At 39.8% G+C, this 19830-nt stretch overlaps 1 protein-coding gene and 1 long non-coding RNA gene across 4 annotated transcripts in view; one reads left to right on the forward strand and one right to left on the reverse strand.

Moving 5' to 3' along the window:
* Nucleotides 1-3058: 3058 nt before the first annotated feature.
* LOC109265962 (uncharacterized) lies at nt 3059-10811 on the reverse strand. Of its 2 annotated transcripts, none has more exons than XR_002079438.2 (3): nt 10614-10811; nt 5987-6144; nt 3059-3420 (listed from the first exon to the last, which is right to left on the reverse strand). It is a non-coding gene; the product is annotated as an uncharacterized LOC109265962 (long non-coding RNA). The 2 variants fall into 2 exon arrangements; XR_002079439.2 differs by having other exon boundaries at nt 5359-6144; nt 10614-10791.
* A 53-nt stretch (nt 10812-10864) lies between these two features.
* Nucleotides 10865-19830, forward strand: part of CDADC1 (cytidine and dCMP deaminase domain containing 1) — a 50249-nt gene continuing 41283 nt past the window's right edge. For both annotated transcript variants that reach the window (XR_002079437.2, XM_019447597.2), the window contains exons 1-3: nt 10865-11076; nt 11819-11919; nt 18391-18465. Coding sequence is in view for 1 of the 2 variants with exons in the window: in XM_019447597.2 (XP_019303142.1) it covers nt 10995-11076; nt 11819-11919; nt 18391-18465 (258 nt within the window). In the remaining variant the exon portion in view is untranslated. The remainder of the gene's footprint in view (nt 11077-11818; nt 11920-18390; nt 18466-19830) is intronic.

Genomic DNA, 19830 nt, shown 5'->3' on the forward strand with positions numbered 1-19830 from the left:
TGGTAATCTTTAGTCAGCGTGAACTAGCCTTATTGTCCTCAGTTCATATCCTACTACCTTTCGCTTATTAGAATCAGTCTTTCCTTCTGTCCAAAAGGTGTGGTGTCCTCCATACACACAAGGTGAGGCCTGATTATGGAGTAGTGATGTGGTCAGGTACGCGTTGTGTCCAGTGAGTTGGTAAAATTAAAGTCTTGTGCACCAGGCTTTTAGAGAATATTCCCAGGGTACCAACACATTCCACTCTTCTTGGAAAGTCAGGGCTTACTGTGGGGCGTCTGTTGCATTGAGAACAGCTGGGGAAGACTGTTCTTTTTTCGAAGGGTCACTGCAACTGCTTTTAGGATTTGACAATACAGTGTCTGCCTGTTTTCAGAGAAGTGAAGAAAGTTACAATAACAGAAGGAAATGGGCCTTCCTCAATAGGTGGGCAGATGGGATGCTTTTGAAATTTAAATGGAGCTCTTGCAAGCCTTTGTTTTATATATAGACGGTATAAAGAATGACACATGCTAGATGGAATAGTTTGATGGCAGGTCAAGCATTTGGCTCTGTAGTATATTAACAGATTTCTATTTCATTGGTTTCATTTGTCATTCTTAAAAATGTCCTATCTTAACAAGAGCCCTTGAGGGAAAAAATCCAGCAACAAATGCCTGGCATCTTCACGGCAGCCAGCAGCTTGACTACAGTGTCACATTCACAAATGAAGTGATGAAAAATAGTGAATTTTATTATGATTTTGACTTGAGGAAGCCACAAATTTGGCCACTAAACATGAAAGTCAAGTGAAACTTTCTGGAAAGTTCTGCAGGACTTGCCAACTTAACGTAGAATTTCCTAACCTTTGAGGTTATTCTAAACACTCAGTGTTCTCATGGAAGAAGAGATTATCCGGTAACTCAAGATAGACTCCCAGGTGAGCATCTCAAAGCCCTTACCTGAAGACGTGGGATCTTCACCTCAACGTGTCAGAGAAGCACCAAGCCAACATGTAGAGGGTGACTTATTCTCTGTGGACCTTCACCGTCAGAGGCTCAAGTGCAGAGAGAAAGATAAAGAGCTTCTGTCTACAATTTAGGATGCTCTATATCTGCCTGATATTTATGTATTTTTCCTAATGTTTCTGTTCGCTTAAAGTCCTATGGAGTCTTCCCAGGATGAAGACGGAGGAGAATGGATGTAAACATCACAAAACATACACCAAACACGGAATGAACAGAGGTCAAATCTTGCAGGTTTGGGAATTATAACTCAGTGCAAAACATGACCTGGATTTCATGATAGATAGATATATATATATATATAGATATAGATATATATCTATAGATATATATATAGATATAGATATAGATATATATCTATAGATATATATATATCTATAGATATAGATATATATCTATAGATATATATATATCTATAGATATATATCTATATCTATATATATATAAATGTGTCAGAGCTTCCTAAAGCTAATTTGGAAAGCACTGAAAATATCTCAGAGAATGCTTTAGGATGCCTCTTATCAGTTATTAGTAGGTAAAGCTGTAAGATGCATCCAGGCCCCTTAATCATTGAAGGCAAATTTGCCTACAGGCCTCCCACTCACCTGCTAGTCACTGACCACTCATCTCTTAAATGGCCATGGTCTGAACTTATGCATGCTCTGTGTTCTCCAAGAAGATAGTATTAAAAATGCAGAGTTTCATTTGTATGTGATTCCTGTGGGAGGCACGATGGAGGGTTTGAAGCCATTTGGGACAGTGATCTAATGACCAGCATTTGAGTTATCAGTTCTTGGAAGAAAAAGATGTTGAGGACACAGAGGATAAAGGAGGAGGAAAATAATTTATGAAATGCAACAAAGCGTCTGACTTAAGTACAGTGTGTATCAAGTGTATTGTTAAAAATCTGTAATGGCGGTTAATAGAAAGTGAGAAACCGAGCACTCACCTACAGAGGATTTCTGTGTAGATTTAGTGTTTATCTAGGGGATGTAAATAAATAAGTTACTTTTACCATTAAATAGAAGAATGAGCCAGGGCACTGAGTCAGTTAAGCATCTGACTCTTGATTTCATCTCAGGTCATATCTCACGATTGTGGAATCAAGTCCTGTGTTGGGCTCCGTGCTGACAGTGCAGAGCCTGCTTGAGATTGTCTCTGTCCCTCTTTTGCTGCCCCTCTCCTGCTCTCTCTCTAAATTTAAAAAAAAAAAAAAAAAAAAAAAAAGGCAAAAAAGGGAAGAATGGGCCGTTGTTGCCCCACACTTGCTGCTGCTTGCATCCTCTTGTGCCCATGGCCTAACCGGGCCATCAGCTTTTTAGCAGATGTACGGTAAGCATTATTTTGCACAGAAGACAGGACCCGAGTCTACAGACACTAATAATTGATTTGTCTGGTTTTCCCTATTTTCTTTTTCTTTTTTCATGACTATATCTATTGCCTCATGTTGATTTATATACATAACCGGGAAAAACTGGTCTTACTGCAAAAATAAGTTTTGTGGTTTATCTAGGAATAATACAGAAAATATTGCTTTTTTGTGAGGAAAATAAAGTTTTCAGCTTATTTCAACCTAATAAAGTAAGAATTTTGTGGGGCGCCTGGTTGGCTCAGTCAGTTAAGCATCCAACTTCGCTCAGGTCATGATCTCGCGGTTGGTGAGTTCGAGCCCCACATCGGGCTCTGTGCTGACAGCTCGGAGCCTGGAGCCTACTTCAGATTCTGTGTCTCCCCCTCCCATGCTCATGCTCTGTCTCTCTCTGTCTCTCAATAATAAATAAACGTTAACAATTTTTAATAAAATAAGTTTGAAAAACAAAACAAAAAAGAAACACTGCAGAGTAACTGCCTAGATTATTTAGATCCCTTTAGGTGAGGCATGTGTGATGGATATGTGAACTAAGAACATACAACCTTTGTCATATAAGTGATGATGTAAATATGAGTGTATTACATTTAAGTTGCTATAAAGGACAGCATATGTATTTTTCTGAGTATGCAAATATCAGCTTCATTTCCTCTTCCTTCTCAAGGCACATGAAACTAAGGAATCCTCAAATTTGAACATCCTCTCCATTTAAATAAATTTGTATTCCCAAAAGAACATAAGGCAATTTACAAAAATGCCAAAAATAAGATAAAAATTAAGTTAATGGGGAAAGTAGGAAGTAAGTACAAATGAGTGTAGATAAAATAAGATTATACCAGAGAGAGTGAGGACACGAAACTCATTCCCGGTGTCTGATTGGGGAGGTTACATGACTTAGTGCAGACAGGAGAATTTATCCTGTGGGTACTCCAAGGTAACATCCTATAAGCTAGAAAACTGTGTCTTCAACGATAATCTTTACAGCAAACAGTACTGAACTTCACAGGGCTTTTTCTTCTACTGCCGATGAGAAAAATTACTGCACACCTGGAAAATGATAAAATGAGGATTACTTGTCAAGTTTGTTTGTTGTTTTTTTTTTAATTTGTAACATACTAGATAGAAGCAGTGGCAATTTATAGCCCTGCAGGTGAGAGGTTACCTTGAAGAACCTGATAAAGGATTAGGATGTTCTAGCCCAGTGGAAAAAGTGTTATGATTCAGCTGAAGAAAATTAACCGGGAATATTGTATTGAGGAGGTTCAGAATAAGCCACCCCAAAATATGCTACTTTGGCATGTGGATTATTTTGAGCTGAAGATAATCAAAGCCTGGTAGTTTCAGGAAAAGCTTTTTATCTCCTTCTTAACTGCCTAAAAATATTAGAAAGGGCACCCATACCAGGAAGAGAGCCATTATCAGAGAAAGCTTTTTCATCTGAGAGACTTATCTGTGTGGCAGGAAAAACATTTGCTTACCAAACATTTAATTTACTCTTCTCATCTTCCTGAGAATTGTCTTCCTCCTCTTTGAAGCCCCAAACCTCTATCCTTTTCCTTAGCTCAGAACAATATGTAAGTCTCAACTGCCTGGCCAGCTTTGAGTCTCATATCTTTGAGGGGCTCCCTTACATATGTAATTGAAATGTTTCGTTTTATCTTGTTAATCTGTCTTTATTATGGAGATGGGAGAGTTCTCAGCCAAGAATCTAGAAGGGTAGAGTAAAATTGTTTTCCTCCCCTATAGTATCAGCTATTTTACTTAGAGTCCTTTCCTCTCCAAGTATTTAAAGCTCCAATGCTCAAATGCATGCTGAACTAGGTCTCATTGATATCACTGGACATTCTCTGTTATAAGCCAGATGAAGGAAGTGTTCATTGAGTTGTATTAGAAAACATCTACACGCTCATTCATTTACATATTGCTTATGGCTGCTTTCATGATATACGACAGAGACTGAATGGTCCCTAAAGCCTAAAATATTTACTCTCTGGGCCTTTACAGAAAGCATGCCAACCCCTGAACTAAATAAAACATTGATACCTATTCCTTAACTAGTATGAACATTTTGCTTAATTTTTAACATCAGCTAATGTTGATAGATGATGGGATACCAAACACATCATCTTGGTACTTGGTAGAAGCAATTCTATAGAGCGCCAAAATTCTACTGCTAAATACCAGAGACTCAGAGTCTTTAGTGGCTGGCCCCTGGAATCAGGGTTTTAACATAGTCTCCAAGTGACTTTTACCCATGTGCAAGTTTAAGACCTGCTGGAGCCCTCTGGTCCTGTCCAGTGGTTCTGTCCAGCTTCTGGCTCCATAGGTCTAAACTGGGGCCCAAGACTGCATTTCTAACAAGCTCCTGAGTGATACTGATGTTGGTGCTCCAGGGGCCTTAGTTTCCTCATCTGTAAAATGGAGATGATAAACATCTATATCATAGAATTATATTAAAGTAACGTACACTTATATCTTGCTCCCACATCTTTCAAGCCATAGTGTTTGGGCAAGTTACTCAATGTCTTCGTGCCTCTAAGTAGGGGTAATAATAATGATACCCACTTCACAAGTTTGTTGGAAGGTGTAAATAATATGTGCAAAGTAGCTAGAATGGAACACAGTAAGTACTCAGTAAGATACTCTTCTCTTATCATTATTTGTTACATAAGGTGTCTGATGCATAGTAGATATTCCATCAACTCCCTCTCTATTCCCTCCCTTTATGTCCCTCTAGTCTCTTCTGTTGATTTCTAACATGTCTAATTACAGGACTTCTTCAAGGATGCTGATTTAGAAATACTCAAACCAGGGGCACCTGGGTGGTTCAGTCGGTTGAGCATCTGACTTCTGCTCAGGTCATGAACTCACGGTTCTCTGTCTCTCAAAAATAAAAGGAAGGGGGGAAGGAAGGAAGGAAGGAAGGAAGGAAGGAAGGAAGGAAGGAAGGAAGGAAGGAAGGAAGGAAGGGAGGGAGATCCAAACCATTCCAGAGGGTGCCACACAAACGAGGACCCAAAAGTTGCTGAGATATGGACCGTGATGCCCAGGCACCTGTTGGATGGCCTTCTGGCAGAGTGCCTCAGGACAGACAATATGGGAAGTGGGCTTGCTGATCCTTTCCATCTCATGGGAGCACAGACATTCCCAAGGTTCCTGGACATTCTTACTTTGTAGCACATTAATCTATGTGGCACTACGTTTACTTTTCTGAGGACACCGTTTGGGACAATGTATGGTAAGCCTGAGAGGTCATTTCTCTTTGGCAGCACTGCCCTCCATAACAAAGCGAATGTTCTGTGAAAGGCATCTGGATTTTGTTTCAGGCTTCTCTTTGCTTTCTTGGGGTTTAAGTGCTGCCAGGAACTGCCTTCTGAGAATTGTTTAGGAAACCTTAATTTCTGGACGCAGGGTGGTGTTTATGGTTACATCCTTGCTTAAAATGACCAAATTAGGGCCAATACTGTCCACAAGGGTGCACTGGCCACCAGCAGTCCCTATCAGTCTTGTGGCCACCTCATCTCCAGGCTTGCAGAAGACAGAGTCACTGGTCATGATGTGCCTTCCATGTAAGAGAGCAAGACTGAGTGGGAGGTACACTTTCTCTACTAACAAGGTATGTGGTCTCTGCCACACACCAGCATAGGAACAAGTCCAGTATCGATGCCACGTCTTTATGATGGGCTCCATGCCACCTCTGCTTGTTTTGTTGTGAGAAGTTTCTGTTCAAATAAACACACTGCTGGGACTAGTATTCCCAACCAATAGGACCTAGAATAAAAGGAGAAGTTTCGGGTTTTCTATAGAGAATAAACAAATGGAAGACAAAGAAGGGAAGGACAATAATTAATGATATTGAGCACCTATGCACCTATGCTTTGCCAGGCACTGTGCTATTTGGGACCATTTAGACTTTAAGAAAATTTGTGATAAACCTACTACCACTGTACATCCCTCCCTCCCTTCATGTCTTCTTTCTTCCCTCTCTGAATAATTCACTCAAAAGCTATTTTATAGCCTCCCATTACCTCCCCTCCCCTCTCCTCCCTTCCCTTAGAGGCCAAAGGGGCTGTGACAGCAGCAACAGCAGCAGCAGCAGCATGGGTGGTGAAGCCAAGGAAGCAACCAATGTGCTAAGGAAATTAGATTACAGGAATTGGGGTGGGGGAGAAGGAAAGCAAAAGAGAAGAAACTATATTGAGGATAATGGGAATGAGGTTTCTTGCTGTTCAAGAAGAGGTTTACAAATACGGCAAAGGGAGAGGCTAGAAATAACCCTGATGTGCTAGACCAGAATTGAAGGGGTCAATGCTTTTTTAAAACACTTACTTAATTTTGAGAGACAGAGTGTTAGTGGGCAGAGAGAGAGGGAGACCCAGAATCCAAAGCAGGCTCCGGGCTCTGTCAGCACAGAGCCCCATGTGGGGCTCAACCCAAACCCACAAACCACGAGATCAGGACCTGAGCCATCCAGGTGCCCCTCATTGTGAACGTTTAAAGAGACAGATAGCTGCTGAAAGAGATACATGAGTATATGTATATACGTATATAGATACTAATATATTTTCTAGATCTATCGTCTCAGAGGGTCTAGTAGTAATAACATAGCAGTAGCAATCAGCACACTTACTGCCTAGATCTTCGTTTTTAAACACTAAAAGGAACCAGGGCTCCTTGGGGAAATGGTTGACTCTAAGTCTGGTGCGGAGAACGTAGAAGATGAGTCTGGAGCATCTTGTACTAGAATGTAAAGAAGTGCTCAATGATCGATGAGGGTGTATCAAAAGGATAAAAGACACAACTTGAGGATTTCATCAAATATGGGACAATTTGAGCACTAAAATAAATAGCAGATTACAGCCCATTGAACAAAATGGGAATCGTAAGTCCATATAGATATGAATGAATGAATGAATGAATGAGGAAGAGGGAAAAGCTCTTCCTTATTTTAGAATGACAACTACTATATGTAGGAAGAATTATGGAAATAAGAAATCACAACTGGACAGCCGTTAAAATGGTAGTTAATTGGGGCACCTGGGTAGCTCAGTCAGTTAAGCATCTGACTTCGGCTCAGGTCATGATCTCACAGTCCGTGAGTTCGAGCCCCGCATTGAGCTCTGTGCTGACAGCTCAGAGCCTGGAGCCTGCTTCGGATTCTGTGTCTCCCTCTCTCTGACCCTCCCCCGTTCGCTGTCTTTCTCTGTCTCAAAAATAAACATTTAAAAAATTTTTTAAAAATGGTGATTAATTCATGTGGGATTCACCAATAAATGCTAAAGTTGGTATGTAGAGGTTTGATTGGTATAGGATGTTAGCATAGTTTGGGGAATTTCTCTTCACAAAATACTGATCAATTACAGAAGGCAAAATGACTTTAGTAGTGACTGAGGAAATGTCCCAGGTTGAAGGAAAATAATGAAGGGCAAAACTCAGTGAATCTGAATGGGATGCTGTACCAGAATAGAAATGACCCATGTTGAAACACTTTTCAAATTTTGAATAGGGTCTGTGGATTGCACAGTAGTGTTCGATCAGTGCTGATTTCCTGTTTTGGACTGCTGAATTAGCATGTGTTAGAGTGTCCTTGTTTTGTAGAAATGCATACTGAAGTTTTCAAGAGGGGATCGGGCAAGGCAGGCGTCTGTGACCTACTCTCAAGTGATTCAGAAAAAGAATGGGGTGGGGGAGGTGTGCAAATGTAACAGAATAACAAAAAAAATGGTACAAATGTGATAAAAGGTTGAAAACTGCAGATTCTGGGAAAGGGGGATATGGGAGTTCTTTTTACTGACAAGATATGAAGTAACAGGCAAAGGATCTATGATTAGTAAGGTTAATTCATTAATATTGCATTACTGTCAGGGTATTTGCTGTACCTGCCTTTTCAGCATGTCCCTGAAACAGGATTACACATCCCATCTCACTGGAGTCTGGCTTGACATGAGACTTGCTCTAAGAGTCATCATGTAGTTCTGCCATCTCTTTTCCTTCCGCCAGGAAAAAAGAATATCCAAAGGCTGCTCCTTTAGTCTAGATCCCAGAGCCAATCCACAGGAGCAGAGCTGCAGCATATGTGAGCCAGAAAGAAACCTTTGTTGTGGCAAGCCACTGAGATTTGGTGGTTATTTGTTACCCACAGCTAACTTAGTCTCGGCTAACTCATAAATTAGCTAGTAAATAACTTGGGTGGTTAGAGTGTGAATATAGTTTATCTGTCTGACATCAAAGTCCATGCTCTTTCCACTTGATATAAAGAATTATTTATTGATTTTAAAACCATTTTATTGATTAAGCTGGGTTTTGTTGTACTCACCTGAACTGAGCTTGTCCCATTTCTTAGCACTGAGGTAGCATTTGTCTTGTACTCCTTTTTAGTCCTTATTCTCCTTTGCAGCAGAACCATTATTTCCAGTAATATTGTAGATAAGATAGCCCAAAAAAATTTGTGACAAAGTACTAAAAAATGCTAAATAAAATATGGCTGAACTAGCAAGAAAGTAAAGGAAATAATCAGAGTATTTACTCAGAGTATTACTCTGAAATACTATGAGACTAAAAATGTAATGAAAACAGAAATCCAAAGAGAAGGACATGAGCAACAAAGCTAATGGTTGTTCAAAGGGTAGATTTGGCTTGTAGAGATTAATGATTTTATATATATATATATATATATATATACACATTATATATATGTACATATATGTATACATATATGTATATATATATAATGTGTATATATGTATATATACACTATATATTTAATGTATATTAAATATATTATTATATTAAATATATTAAAATGTTAATTATAAATATATTTAATAAATATATATTTAATATATAATCATATATATACATATATATGATACAGATGCTATATCTTTTTATTTTGAAAGAGTTTAAAACTCAAACAAGTTGCAGAAATAATAGAGAGTTCCTATGTGCCTTTCTCTAAGCTTCTGCAATGATAATATATTATCATAGCACATTGGGAAAACCAGGGAACTGACATTGGTACAATACTATTAATTCAGGTATATACCCTATTTGGATTTCACTAGTTTTTAACACAGTATTTTCGGTGCCAGTCAGTGCCCAACCTTGTGTTACCTCTTAGTGGTACCCTTCTCCCAACCATAACACCTGTTCTCCATCACCACACTTTGAGAATGGTATATAATCATACAGTACATAACACTTTAAGACTGTTTTTTTTTTTTTCTTTTCACTCAACACAATGTCCTGGAGATCCATCCAAGTTGATGCATGTATCCTTCCTTTTTATTGAGTAGTATTCCACGGCAAGGATATTCTCTAGTTTGTTGTCTATTCATTCACTGAAGGTTGTTTGGCTTTTTTCCAGTTTTTGACTATTACAAATAAAGCTTTCTATGAACACTCATATACAGAGTTTTGTGTGAACCTAAGTTTTCATTTTTCTAGCATAAATACCCAGGAGTATGATTGCTGGGTGACAGGACAAGCATATATTTATAAGAAACTGTCAAACTGTTCCAAAGTATCTGTGCCATTTTATATTCCTCCCAACAATGTATGAGATAGCCAGCTGTCTGCATCCTTGTCAATATTTGGTTTGTCAGCACTTTTTATTTTAGCCATTCTAAATAAATAAATTGTGGTATATAGCTAAAATTAAATACTATACAGTAGTGAAAATTAAGGAACCATAGCCATACCCATCATCACTGAAGATTCCCTTCAGTCCTTCACAAGATAATGTATTTTAATAATGTTCAGCTTTTGCTTTCAAAAAGCAGTTTTTATGTCTTGCTATTTGTCAGTATTTCAAGTTATGATAACATAAGAGGTTGGTTATGGAAACTGGGCTCTGAGTCACTGGGGAGGAAGGGTGGAGCTTCAATTTGACTCCTGCCTGGGACACTTATGAAGTAATCAAATAAAATGCACTGGTCACAAATCTACAATATCAGGTACTTCTCATATTTCCCAGAAGTACTCCCCCTCCCCCCCCCCCCCCACCTTTTTCATAATCACAGTTGCACCCCTTGAGACCTTATGTTTGATGAAAATCAGAACGTCCCTATGGCTGTCCCTGGCACTGAGTTCCTAAGGACTGGCCAATCACTGATGGTAGCAACCACCTGGGCCGCCCAGCTCCGCGCCCCCCCCCCCCCCCAACACCTCCTCCCTTCTCTAAGATCTCGACGGTGACCGATAGGGCAGCTTTCCATTTCAATTCCCCTTCACTCGCTCACCAAAACTCTCAAGTCTGCGCAGGCTTCATCACTCTATTAGAGTGTGTACACCCTGGGACTTCCAGGCCAAAACATCCTCAGTTGGCCTTCAGCAAAACCAGCGAAGACAGCTAAATTCGGGCCTTAACTGATTTATCGCGCAGCGCTTCTTAACTAACCGGCAGCCCCTAGAGGGGCAGCCTCTCGTCAACGCGTCCACGCCTGGCTAACGCAACAGACAAGGCGCCCGGAAGTGGCGGCCAAGCTCTGACGTCAGCTGGCTGCGCCGAGTTGGCGGTTACCATACAGTTGCTGGGAGGAGGCTGGAGGTGGAGCCGCTGGGGCCAAGATCATGCCGGACAGCGAGAGGTATTCTGGGCAGCAGAGGCCGCTAGGCTTGGGATGAAAGAAGCAGGGCAGATGCAAAATCTGGAGAGCGCGGGGGCCGGGCGGTCAGTCAGCACCCAGACTGGCAGCATGACTGGTGAGTGCCCCGGACCCTGCTGCTGCCACCCCAGCCTTCGCTCTGCCCTGAGCCTCTGCCTCCGACTAACTCCGCTTTCCCTGCCTGCCCCTCTTCGCCTGAGCTTCTGCCCCGGGACGTCTCATTCCCGCCCTAGGCGCTTTCTTGCCTCTGTCACAGAGGAACCAACCCCTGGCCCGGCAGCACCCGCTTTTGAAGTCGCGCTCACAGCCCACCCCTCCCCCCCCGCCCCTTTTCCTTCTCCTTTTCCTTTTCCTCTCAGGACCTAGAGCTGGGATCTCGAGTATTGAGCTTGAAAATTCCGTGCTTTTGACTTGATTTCCAAATTAACCACACGTGACGCTTTCCTGTATTTCAATGCCTTGCCAGCAAAGGTCACCTCAACTGCCCTTTTTGCAACACGTCAATTTAAAGAAAAGCTCGCTCCACGTTGACATCAGATGCAAGGACTTCTCATAACTTCCTTTGGATTGTTCCCATAGTTACTTGTATCAGTTGTGCCATTTTTACCCTTGACATGTGAGGGCCGGAGAAAGGGCCCAAGTTTGAAAAGTGCCAGAGGAGGTCGCTGAAAGTGAGGTTGTAGCCAGTCTCCTGCCCTTGATTGTCTTGTCCGCGTATCCTTTTTTTCTGCCTCCTACTAATGCAGCTGAGTTAAGGCGTTAGCACCCAAACGGCCTTGAGTATTAGTTTCTATTTTCATCGTTAGTAAAATTTTAAAGTGTCTGCCTCTCTTTTGTAGGTCAAATACCAAGGCTTTCTAAAGTCAACCTTTTCACTCTGCTCAGTCTCTGGATGGAGCTCTTCCCAACAGTAAATACAGCCCAAAGACAAAAATCTCAGGTATATTTTGTTTCCATAGTTTTTCTCACTTAGAAAAGCAGTGGTCTAAGATTTGATTGTTTCAGTTTCTGTCACACTTAAAAACAAACTCAAAAACCTTAAAATTTGCAAAGTACTTTTGTGGTTTAGTGTGGTATTTGTAACTCATAGCTGTAATAGCTCATCTTTCTAATCTAAAAATAGAATTGTTAACCATCTCAGACTATGCCATGTTTATCAGGTATTAATGGTATTTATATGTTGGTTTGGACAATTAGATTACATAATTTATCATTCAGTTGTATACAGTTGATGTTTCATGTGAGTCGTTTTCCTCCTCCCACCAAACTAAATTACTTGAAGGTTGAAATCATGTCTTATTTTACCTTATTTTTCCATGTCTTATTTATACCCCTCTAACATCTACTTTTGTAATAGGTGATCTGTGAGTGCTAATTGATTTCTTGTTCCTAAATAAGTCTCTTTTTTGGATCTCAAAGAGGTGATCAAAACAGATTAGGAATGTATAAAAAGATAGTCCTAGAAGCCAGTGGGTTTGAAGCACGTACATTCTACAGCTTTACTTTCTCCAGCCCTTGGGCAGCAAGGTGCTACTGTCTCATCATTTTCCTCTGTGCTTTGAGTGGCATGATGGTAGGTTCTCAATGTTTTAGGGGACCAAGGCCATATATGGAGTGTAGTATTAGGTTATTTAAGCATTTAAGACATTGTTTGAAAAAGAGGAAAGGGGGAAAATTACCCCATGGCTTCTTACCATTCTGACAACATCGCTTTTAATATTTTGGTACTTTCCTTCCATCTTTTTTTAAGCACAGGATTTGTGCTTTTCTTCTCTTGCAAAATTGTACTTGTATTCTGCATCTGTTTATGGAAGTTTCCAACTTGTCAGTAATTGTGCTGAAAGGTTGTTTCACATATTCCACAAAATGATTTTTTATAAATCCTTAAATTCCCACAGTACTCTTACAAGGTCATTCATAACCATCTCTTTTTCGTTTTCTTTTTGATGTCTTCATTATGCTGGATATGGCTATGTGCTTGCCACTGGAGATACAAAAAGAAAAGATTTGGTTCTCATTTTCTAACGGAGACTAAAATTAAGCATTTAAACGATTAAGATGCAATTGGACGGCAGAGTCAAGTACCAAGTATAAGCAGAGATGCTACCACGACTGAATTCAGACTGCAGGCCAGGTGCTACATGGGGAAGTGAGGGAAAGATGCACTGGGAAGGCTGCATTTGCACTGAGACATGAAGAATGAGTAGGTATTTGCCAAGCCAAGGGACTCCATATGGAAACATCTGGAGGAGTAAGAGAATTTGGGGTCCTCACGGAGGAGGGTGAAGTTAGGTGGAGGGAAGAGACTAAAGATGAACTTGGAAACGTATACAGGAATCAGCTAATAAAAAATATTGTATGCCTTCCAAGGGAGTTTAGATTTTATAAGTAGGGACCACATTGAAGAATTTTAACAGGGAATTAAGGAATTAACTTATTGACGATTAGAACTTTATTTTTTTAAAGCACTTACAGGTTCACAGCAAAGTTTCCGGGAAAGTGTACAAATTTCCTGTGTACTCCCTGTCCCCCTATCCCCACGTGATATCCACCATTAACCACATCCTCTCCAGAGTGGTTCATTTGCTACAATTGATGAACCTACTACATTGACACACCCTGATCACCCAAAGTCTACATTTTACTTTATAGTTCAGTCTTGGTGGTGTATCTTCTGTGGGTTTGGACAAATGTATAATGCATGTAACCATCATTATGGTATCATACAGAATATTTTCATTTCCCTAAAAATTCTCTGTGCTTCAACTATTTATCTTTCCTCCACCCCCAACCCTGGCAAACAGACTGATTTTTTTTTTTTTTTAAAGTGTCTCCATAATTTTGCTTTTCCCAGAACATCATATAGTTGGAATCCTATATTAGTATGTAGACTTTTCGGATTGATTTCTTTCACTCAGCAATATGCATTAAGGTTCCCACATGTCCTTTTCATGGTTTGATCACTTCCTTCTTTTTAGCGCTGAGTAAGAGCCATTGTCTGGATGTACACACTTTATTTATCCATTTACCTGCTGAAGGAGATCTTGGTTGCTTCCAAGTTATTGCAATTATGAATGAAGCTGCTATAAATATCTGTATGCAAATTTTTGTGTGGACATAAGTTTTCACTTCCTTTGGGTAAATACCAAGGAGCATGATTGCTGGATTGTATGATAAAGAGTGTATTTAGTTTTGTCAGAAACTACCAAACTGTCTTCCAAAGTAGCTGTACCATTTTGCATTCTCACCAGCAATGAATGAGGGTTCCTGTTGCTTCACATCCTCTCCAGTATTTGGTGTTGTCTGTGTTCTGGATTTGGGGCATTCCAAGAAGCAGGTAGTGGTATCTTGTTTTAATTTGCATTTCTCTCATGACATGTGATGTGGAGCATTTTTCCATATGCTTATTTGTCGTCTGTGTATTTTTTTTGGTGAGGTGTCTGTTAAGGTCTTTGGCTCATATTTTAGTCTGGTTGTTTTCTTATTGTTAAGTTTTAAGAGTTCTTTGTTATTTTGGATAAGTGTCTTATATCAGATGTGTCTTTTGCAAATATTTTCTCCCAGTCTGTGGTTTCTCTTCTCATTCTCTTGACAATGTCTTTCATAGAGGAGAAGTTTTTCCTTTTAATAAAGTCCAGTTTATCACTGATTTCTTTCATGGAGCATGCCTTTGTGCATCCAAAATGTCATCGCCATACCCAATGTCATCTAGGTTTTCTCCTATGTTATTTATTGGAGTTTTATAGTTTTGTGTTTTACATTTGGGTCTATGATCCATTTTGAGTTGATTTTTGTGAGGGTATAAAGTCTGTATGTATACCAGTATTTACTCTTCCTGATAAGATGGTATCTCTTGGAGTAGTTTTCTCTTCCAATTCCTATGTGAAATGTTAACATTATTAAAACTGTTATGCATTGTTACTCCCTATTTCTTTTTCTTTTTTTTTTTTTTATTTTTTAAATGTTCATTTATTTTTGAGAGAGAGAGAGAGACTGAGCACAAACGGGGGGGAGGCAGAGAGAGAGAGAGAGGGAGACACAGAATCCCAAGCAGGCTCCAGGCTCTGAGCTGTCAGCACAGAGCCCGACGTGGGGCTCAAACTCACCAACCGTGACATCATGACCTGAGCCGAAGTCGGATGCTTAATCGACTGAGCCACCCAAGTGCCCCACTCCCTATTTCTTAATCACTCCCTCAACCCTCAGCCTGGCTCCACATATTATTAATGGCTTTGATTTCTCATTTCATTCTGGATCTGGATCCAGCCTTTTTCACTTAACATAGGAAAATGCTTATGCTGTAATACTGTTATGAACATTGAAACAGCAACTTAGTCTAATAGTTTAAGAATAGCTAGTGGTTTTGTAGTTAGCCTAGCTGGGTTCACATCTGAGCTGCATTTCTTACTAGTTGTGTAATCTTGAGTAAGTAACTTTACCTCTCTCAACTTCCTCATCTGTAAAGCAGGATGTAGCTGGTACATACCATATGGGGCTTTTATGAAAAGTGGTTGAATTAGTATTTATAAAGCTCTTAGATAGTGACTGGCACATACCATGTGCCATATGTGTTTGCCATTATCTTTTTAATGTTTGCATAACAATCCATTTTATTGATGTACCATGTGTATTCCCTTAGTACTGGACATTTAGATTGTCATTTATTTTTACCAGCTTCAGTATATTTTAACTTACAACCTCTTCTTTTTTTTTCTTTTAATTTTTTTAAAGGTATTTGGTTGTTTTTTTTTTTTTTTTAATATTTGTTTATTTTTGAGAAAGAGACAGAGTGCAAGCAGGGGAGGGGCAGAGAGAGAGGGAGACACAGAATCTGAGCTGTCAGCACAGAGCCCAGCATGGGGCTTGAACTCATGGATGGACCGTGAGATCATGACCTGAGCTGAAGTCGGATGCTTAAGTGACCGAGCCACCCAGGTGCCCCTTTAAATTTTTTTGATGTTTATTTAATTTTTTGAGAGAGAGAGACAGAGCACATGTGGGGGAGGGGCAGAGAGAGAGAGGGAGACACAGAATCCAAAACAGGCTCCAGGCTCTGAGCTGTCAGCACAGAGCCCGACATGGGGCTTGAACCCACGAACTATGAGATCATGACCTGAGCTGAAGTCAGATGCTTAACCAACTGAGCCACCCAGGTGCCCTAACTTACAACCACTTCTAAATACGACTGTATCTGAGATTTTCTGTGTTGCCAAATATTTACACTGTATGGGTGTTCCTTGAGGATTGTTCAGCCAAGTATACATTTTTACATTTTATGCCTTAAGACCTAAGAAGTTTTAAGAATCCAGCCCAAAACTAGATAAATGAGTGGGAGAGAAACTACTTGTTTATGAGACTTCTTGGGAAAAGCACATTTTTTTAAATGTTTTTATTTATTTTTGAGACAGAGAGAGACAGAGCATGAGCAGGGGAGGGGCAGAGAGAGAGGGAGACACAGAATCTGAAGCAGGCTCCAGGCTCTGAGCTGTCAAGGGAAAAGCACATTTAATTAAAACTTTTAGACTAGAAATCAGCACTATTGAAAATGGCTGTTGTTTTAAAATAATAATTTCTCCTATTGGTTCGGCTTTTCATTTTAGTTAACTTAAACATACCTAATTTCCTGAATATTACTTTAGTATAAGAATTGGAGTAACTGCATTATTGCTTCATTTTTCTCTACACATCATATATTATCCCTGTCTTCCAACTCTTCCCATTGTGTCCTCACTGTACTTTTCCAGAACAGTAGCAGATAGCATCATGGTTAAGACGATGGATTTAGGGCTCAGATCCTGGCTCTCCCATTTATTAGCTGTGTGACCTTGGTCAAATTATTTAATCTCTCTCAGCCACAATTTCCTCATTTGTAAAATTGGAACAATATAGGAGCAACTCTGTAAAGTTGTGAGGATTAAAAGAGATAATTTAGAGCTTGCTACTTGGGAAACACTCACTGTTAGGTATTGTTATTATTATCACTCATGTAATCACCATCACCACTGCTACCATCCACACCCCCACCATTTCACTACCAACATCATCACTTTCCCCACTTCCTGTTCTGCTGGAATAGAAACCTTATTCCCAGGATGTGGCTTTTCTTATAAACTTCTTAGAGGTTATTCCTTTTCTAGCATCCAGCCTTTGTTTTTTAAGACTAAGAGGTTAACATTCACCAAGTTTGCCATTCGCACTTTCAAACCATCTCTAATTTATTACGTATCCCACCTATTTCGGGGCTCACAGAATTCTGCTGTATCACTCTGTCTTAATTATCTACTCACTGCATAGTCACTTTCCTGTGTCATAAGCTCTGTAAGGGCTACATCCTAAGCAGCTAGGTCTGTGGCTAGCACAGAGCAAGGATTCAATAAATATTTGTTGAATTAATAAATGAAGGAGTTTGGTCCCTGGCTCAAAACTTTCTACTTCAAGTTTTACTCGTGGACATCCTTATGTTAGTGTCCTATTGCTTCTATAACAAATTACCACAAAGTTGGTGGCTTAACACACACAGTTGTCTTACAGTTGTGGAAGTCAGAATCCTGAAATGGGCCTCACTAGGCTAAAATCAAAGTGTCAGCAGGGCTGTTTTCCTTCTGGAGGCTCTGGGAAGAATCCCTTTCCTTGCCTTTTCCAGCTTCTAGAGGCTGCCCACATGTCTTGGACCATGAATCTCTTCCTCCGTCTTTAAAGCCAGCACTGGCAGGCTGAGTCTTTCTCATGTTGCATCACACTGGCACTAACTCTCTTGCTTCTCTCTTTCACTTGTAAGGATGCTTGTAATTACATTGGGCCCACCAGATAATCCTGCATCTCAAGGTCGGATGATTAGCAGCCTTAATTCCATCTACAGTCTTGCCATGGTCATGTAATGGAGTCACAGTCTCCAGAGATTGGGACAGGCACGTCTTTGGGGGACCATTATTCTGCCTACCACAATCCATATCTAATACCTTTACTGTGTAGTTTCTTATCTTCCCAATTCCAATTAGTTTATTTCTTCTTCTTTTTTTTTTTTTTTTTTGGCATCCTTGGGTGGGCATGAACCAGTTAATTTACTTCTATTGTCCTTTAGTCCTTCTTAGCCATGGCCACACTCTGGACTATTCCTCAAAACTGTCCCAACTCTGAAATCTTAAACTACAGAATTTTATTTTCTGACCATAACTTTCAATCCTTCTGTATTTTAGAAAAGCATGTAGGGGCCTGATTGTAAAGGCCTTACTTACTAGATTAAGTAGTCTGAACTTGAACCGGAACAATGTGTGAAGTCAGTGCAGACTTTCATCAGGAAAAAAAGTGAATGATCCAAAGCCAAGAAAAACAACCTTCAAATAAGAAATACTGAGTTAATTCTGTGTTTTGTGTACTAATCTTTTTTCTCCCTTAATCTGCTTTTAATTAGGAAAAGGAAGAGGGAAAGCGTGGACCCTTAGGAGATAATGAGGAGGTGGCCAGAATATCTACTGATAAAAAACAGGTGAATTTTTATGATTTGTTAAAAAGACATGTGTTTGTAATAACAAAGCAAAAAGAATGGTATAAAGTAGAATAGAAGTCCCTCTTATACTCAGGTTTCCCACTCCCACTTCCAAGGCAGGTTCTTATATATACCCTTCTAAAAGTTTTCTGTGCATTTACAAGACTATACATGTCTCTCCTGTAAATAACAAAACCAAACAAACACAAATAATTATAGGTTATTCTATAATATGCTCCTACATCTTTCTTTTTTATTTTAATCTTCACACTTAACTCTTGATACATTTCCATATTAGTTTATATAAATGTATTGAGAAACATTCTTATCTGGTTCTCTCGTACTCCAACACATCTTGTTGGTTTAAAGAACACAAGGCCTCTCACACAACGCAAGGCCCTAATTACTATTGACTTAGACCGTTTCTTAGAGTTGTGTTTGCAGCAAGCAACCTTGAGGGTTGAGGTAATGTCTCCCTCTGGGACAGAGAGGAGATTTGCTTGCTGTCTGTGATAAAACAACAGAATCCCAGGGTTGGTGTTCTTTTCCTATCACACAACCCATCTGGGTTTCCTGTCCAGAAATCCATCTGGGCCCATCTGCATGGCCCCTATGGGACTTGTGGGCAAGGGAACCATCACAGACACTGTGCGCATTCTGCTTGTGTGCTGTGAATGACCCAGGAGTTTTCATGTCTTCTGCCAGCATCCATGAAAAGCAGCAGGCTGATACACTGGCTCATAAGAAGGGTAAAATGAAAGCCCAGAGCTGGTAAGATGAACTTTGTTCTTTTTAATATTGCATAGTATTTCCTTCTTATTTTAATCTTCTGAGTTTTCCAAAGAGATTTTAATTTATTGGGTGTCTAGAAGAGACAAAACACCTATATTTTGGGAAAAGTTACCTTGATGACTCTAATATACATTCCTGGAGATTTCCTGATTAGTTCTGAGAGTGAGTCTCTAAAGTGACTTGACTCTTCCTGTCCAACAAGAATATAGAAATAATTTGTCTTTGATTATTTAGATACTTTTAATTATAAGAAAGACAAAGGTAAAAAAAAAAAAAAGTGACTCACCATTTAATATACTAGATTGTTTACCAAAACAGACTGTCCTCTTTTGCTTATGTTTTTTTAAGTGTTTTTTTTGTTTGTTTGTTTTTGTTTTGTTTTGTTTTGTTGAGAGAGAGAAAGAGAGCTCACAGGGGAGGGAGGGGCGGAGAGAGAGGGAGACAGAGGATCCGAAGTGGGCTCTGTGCCGGATGGGGGGTTTGAACTCCTGAGATCATGACCTGCGTTGAAGTCAGACACTTAACCGACTGAGCCAGCCAGGTGTTCTTCTTTCGCTTATGTTTTATGTAAAA

This window comes from Panthera pardus, unplaced genomic scaffold (genome assembly GCF_024362965.1).
Source record: "Panthera pardus isolate Hobbes unplaced genomic scaffold, ASM2436296v1 HiC_scaffold_1, whole genome shotgun sequence".
Taxonomy (NCBI): Eukaryota; Metazoa; Chordata; class Mammalia; order Carnivora; family Felidae; genus Panthera; species Panthera pardus.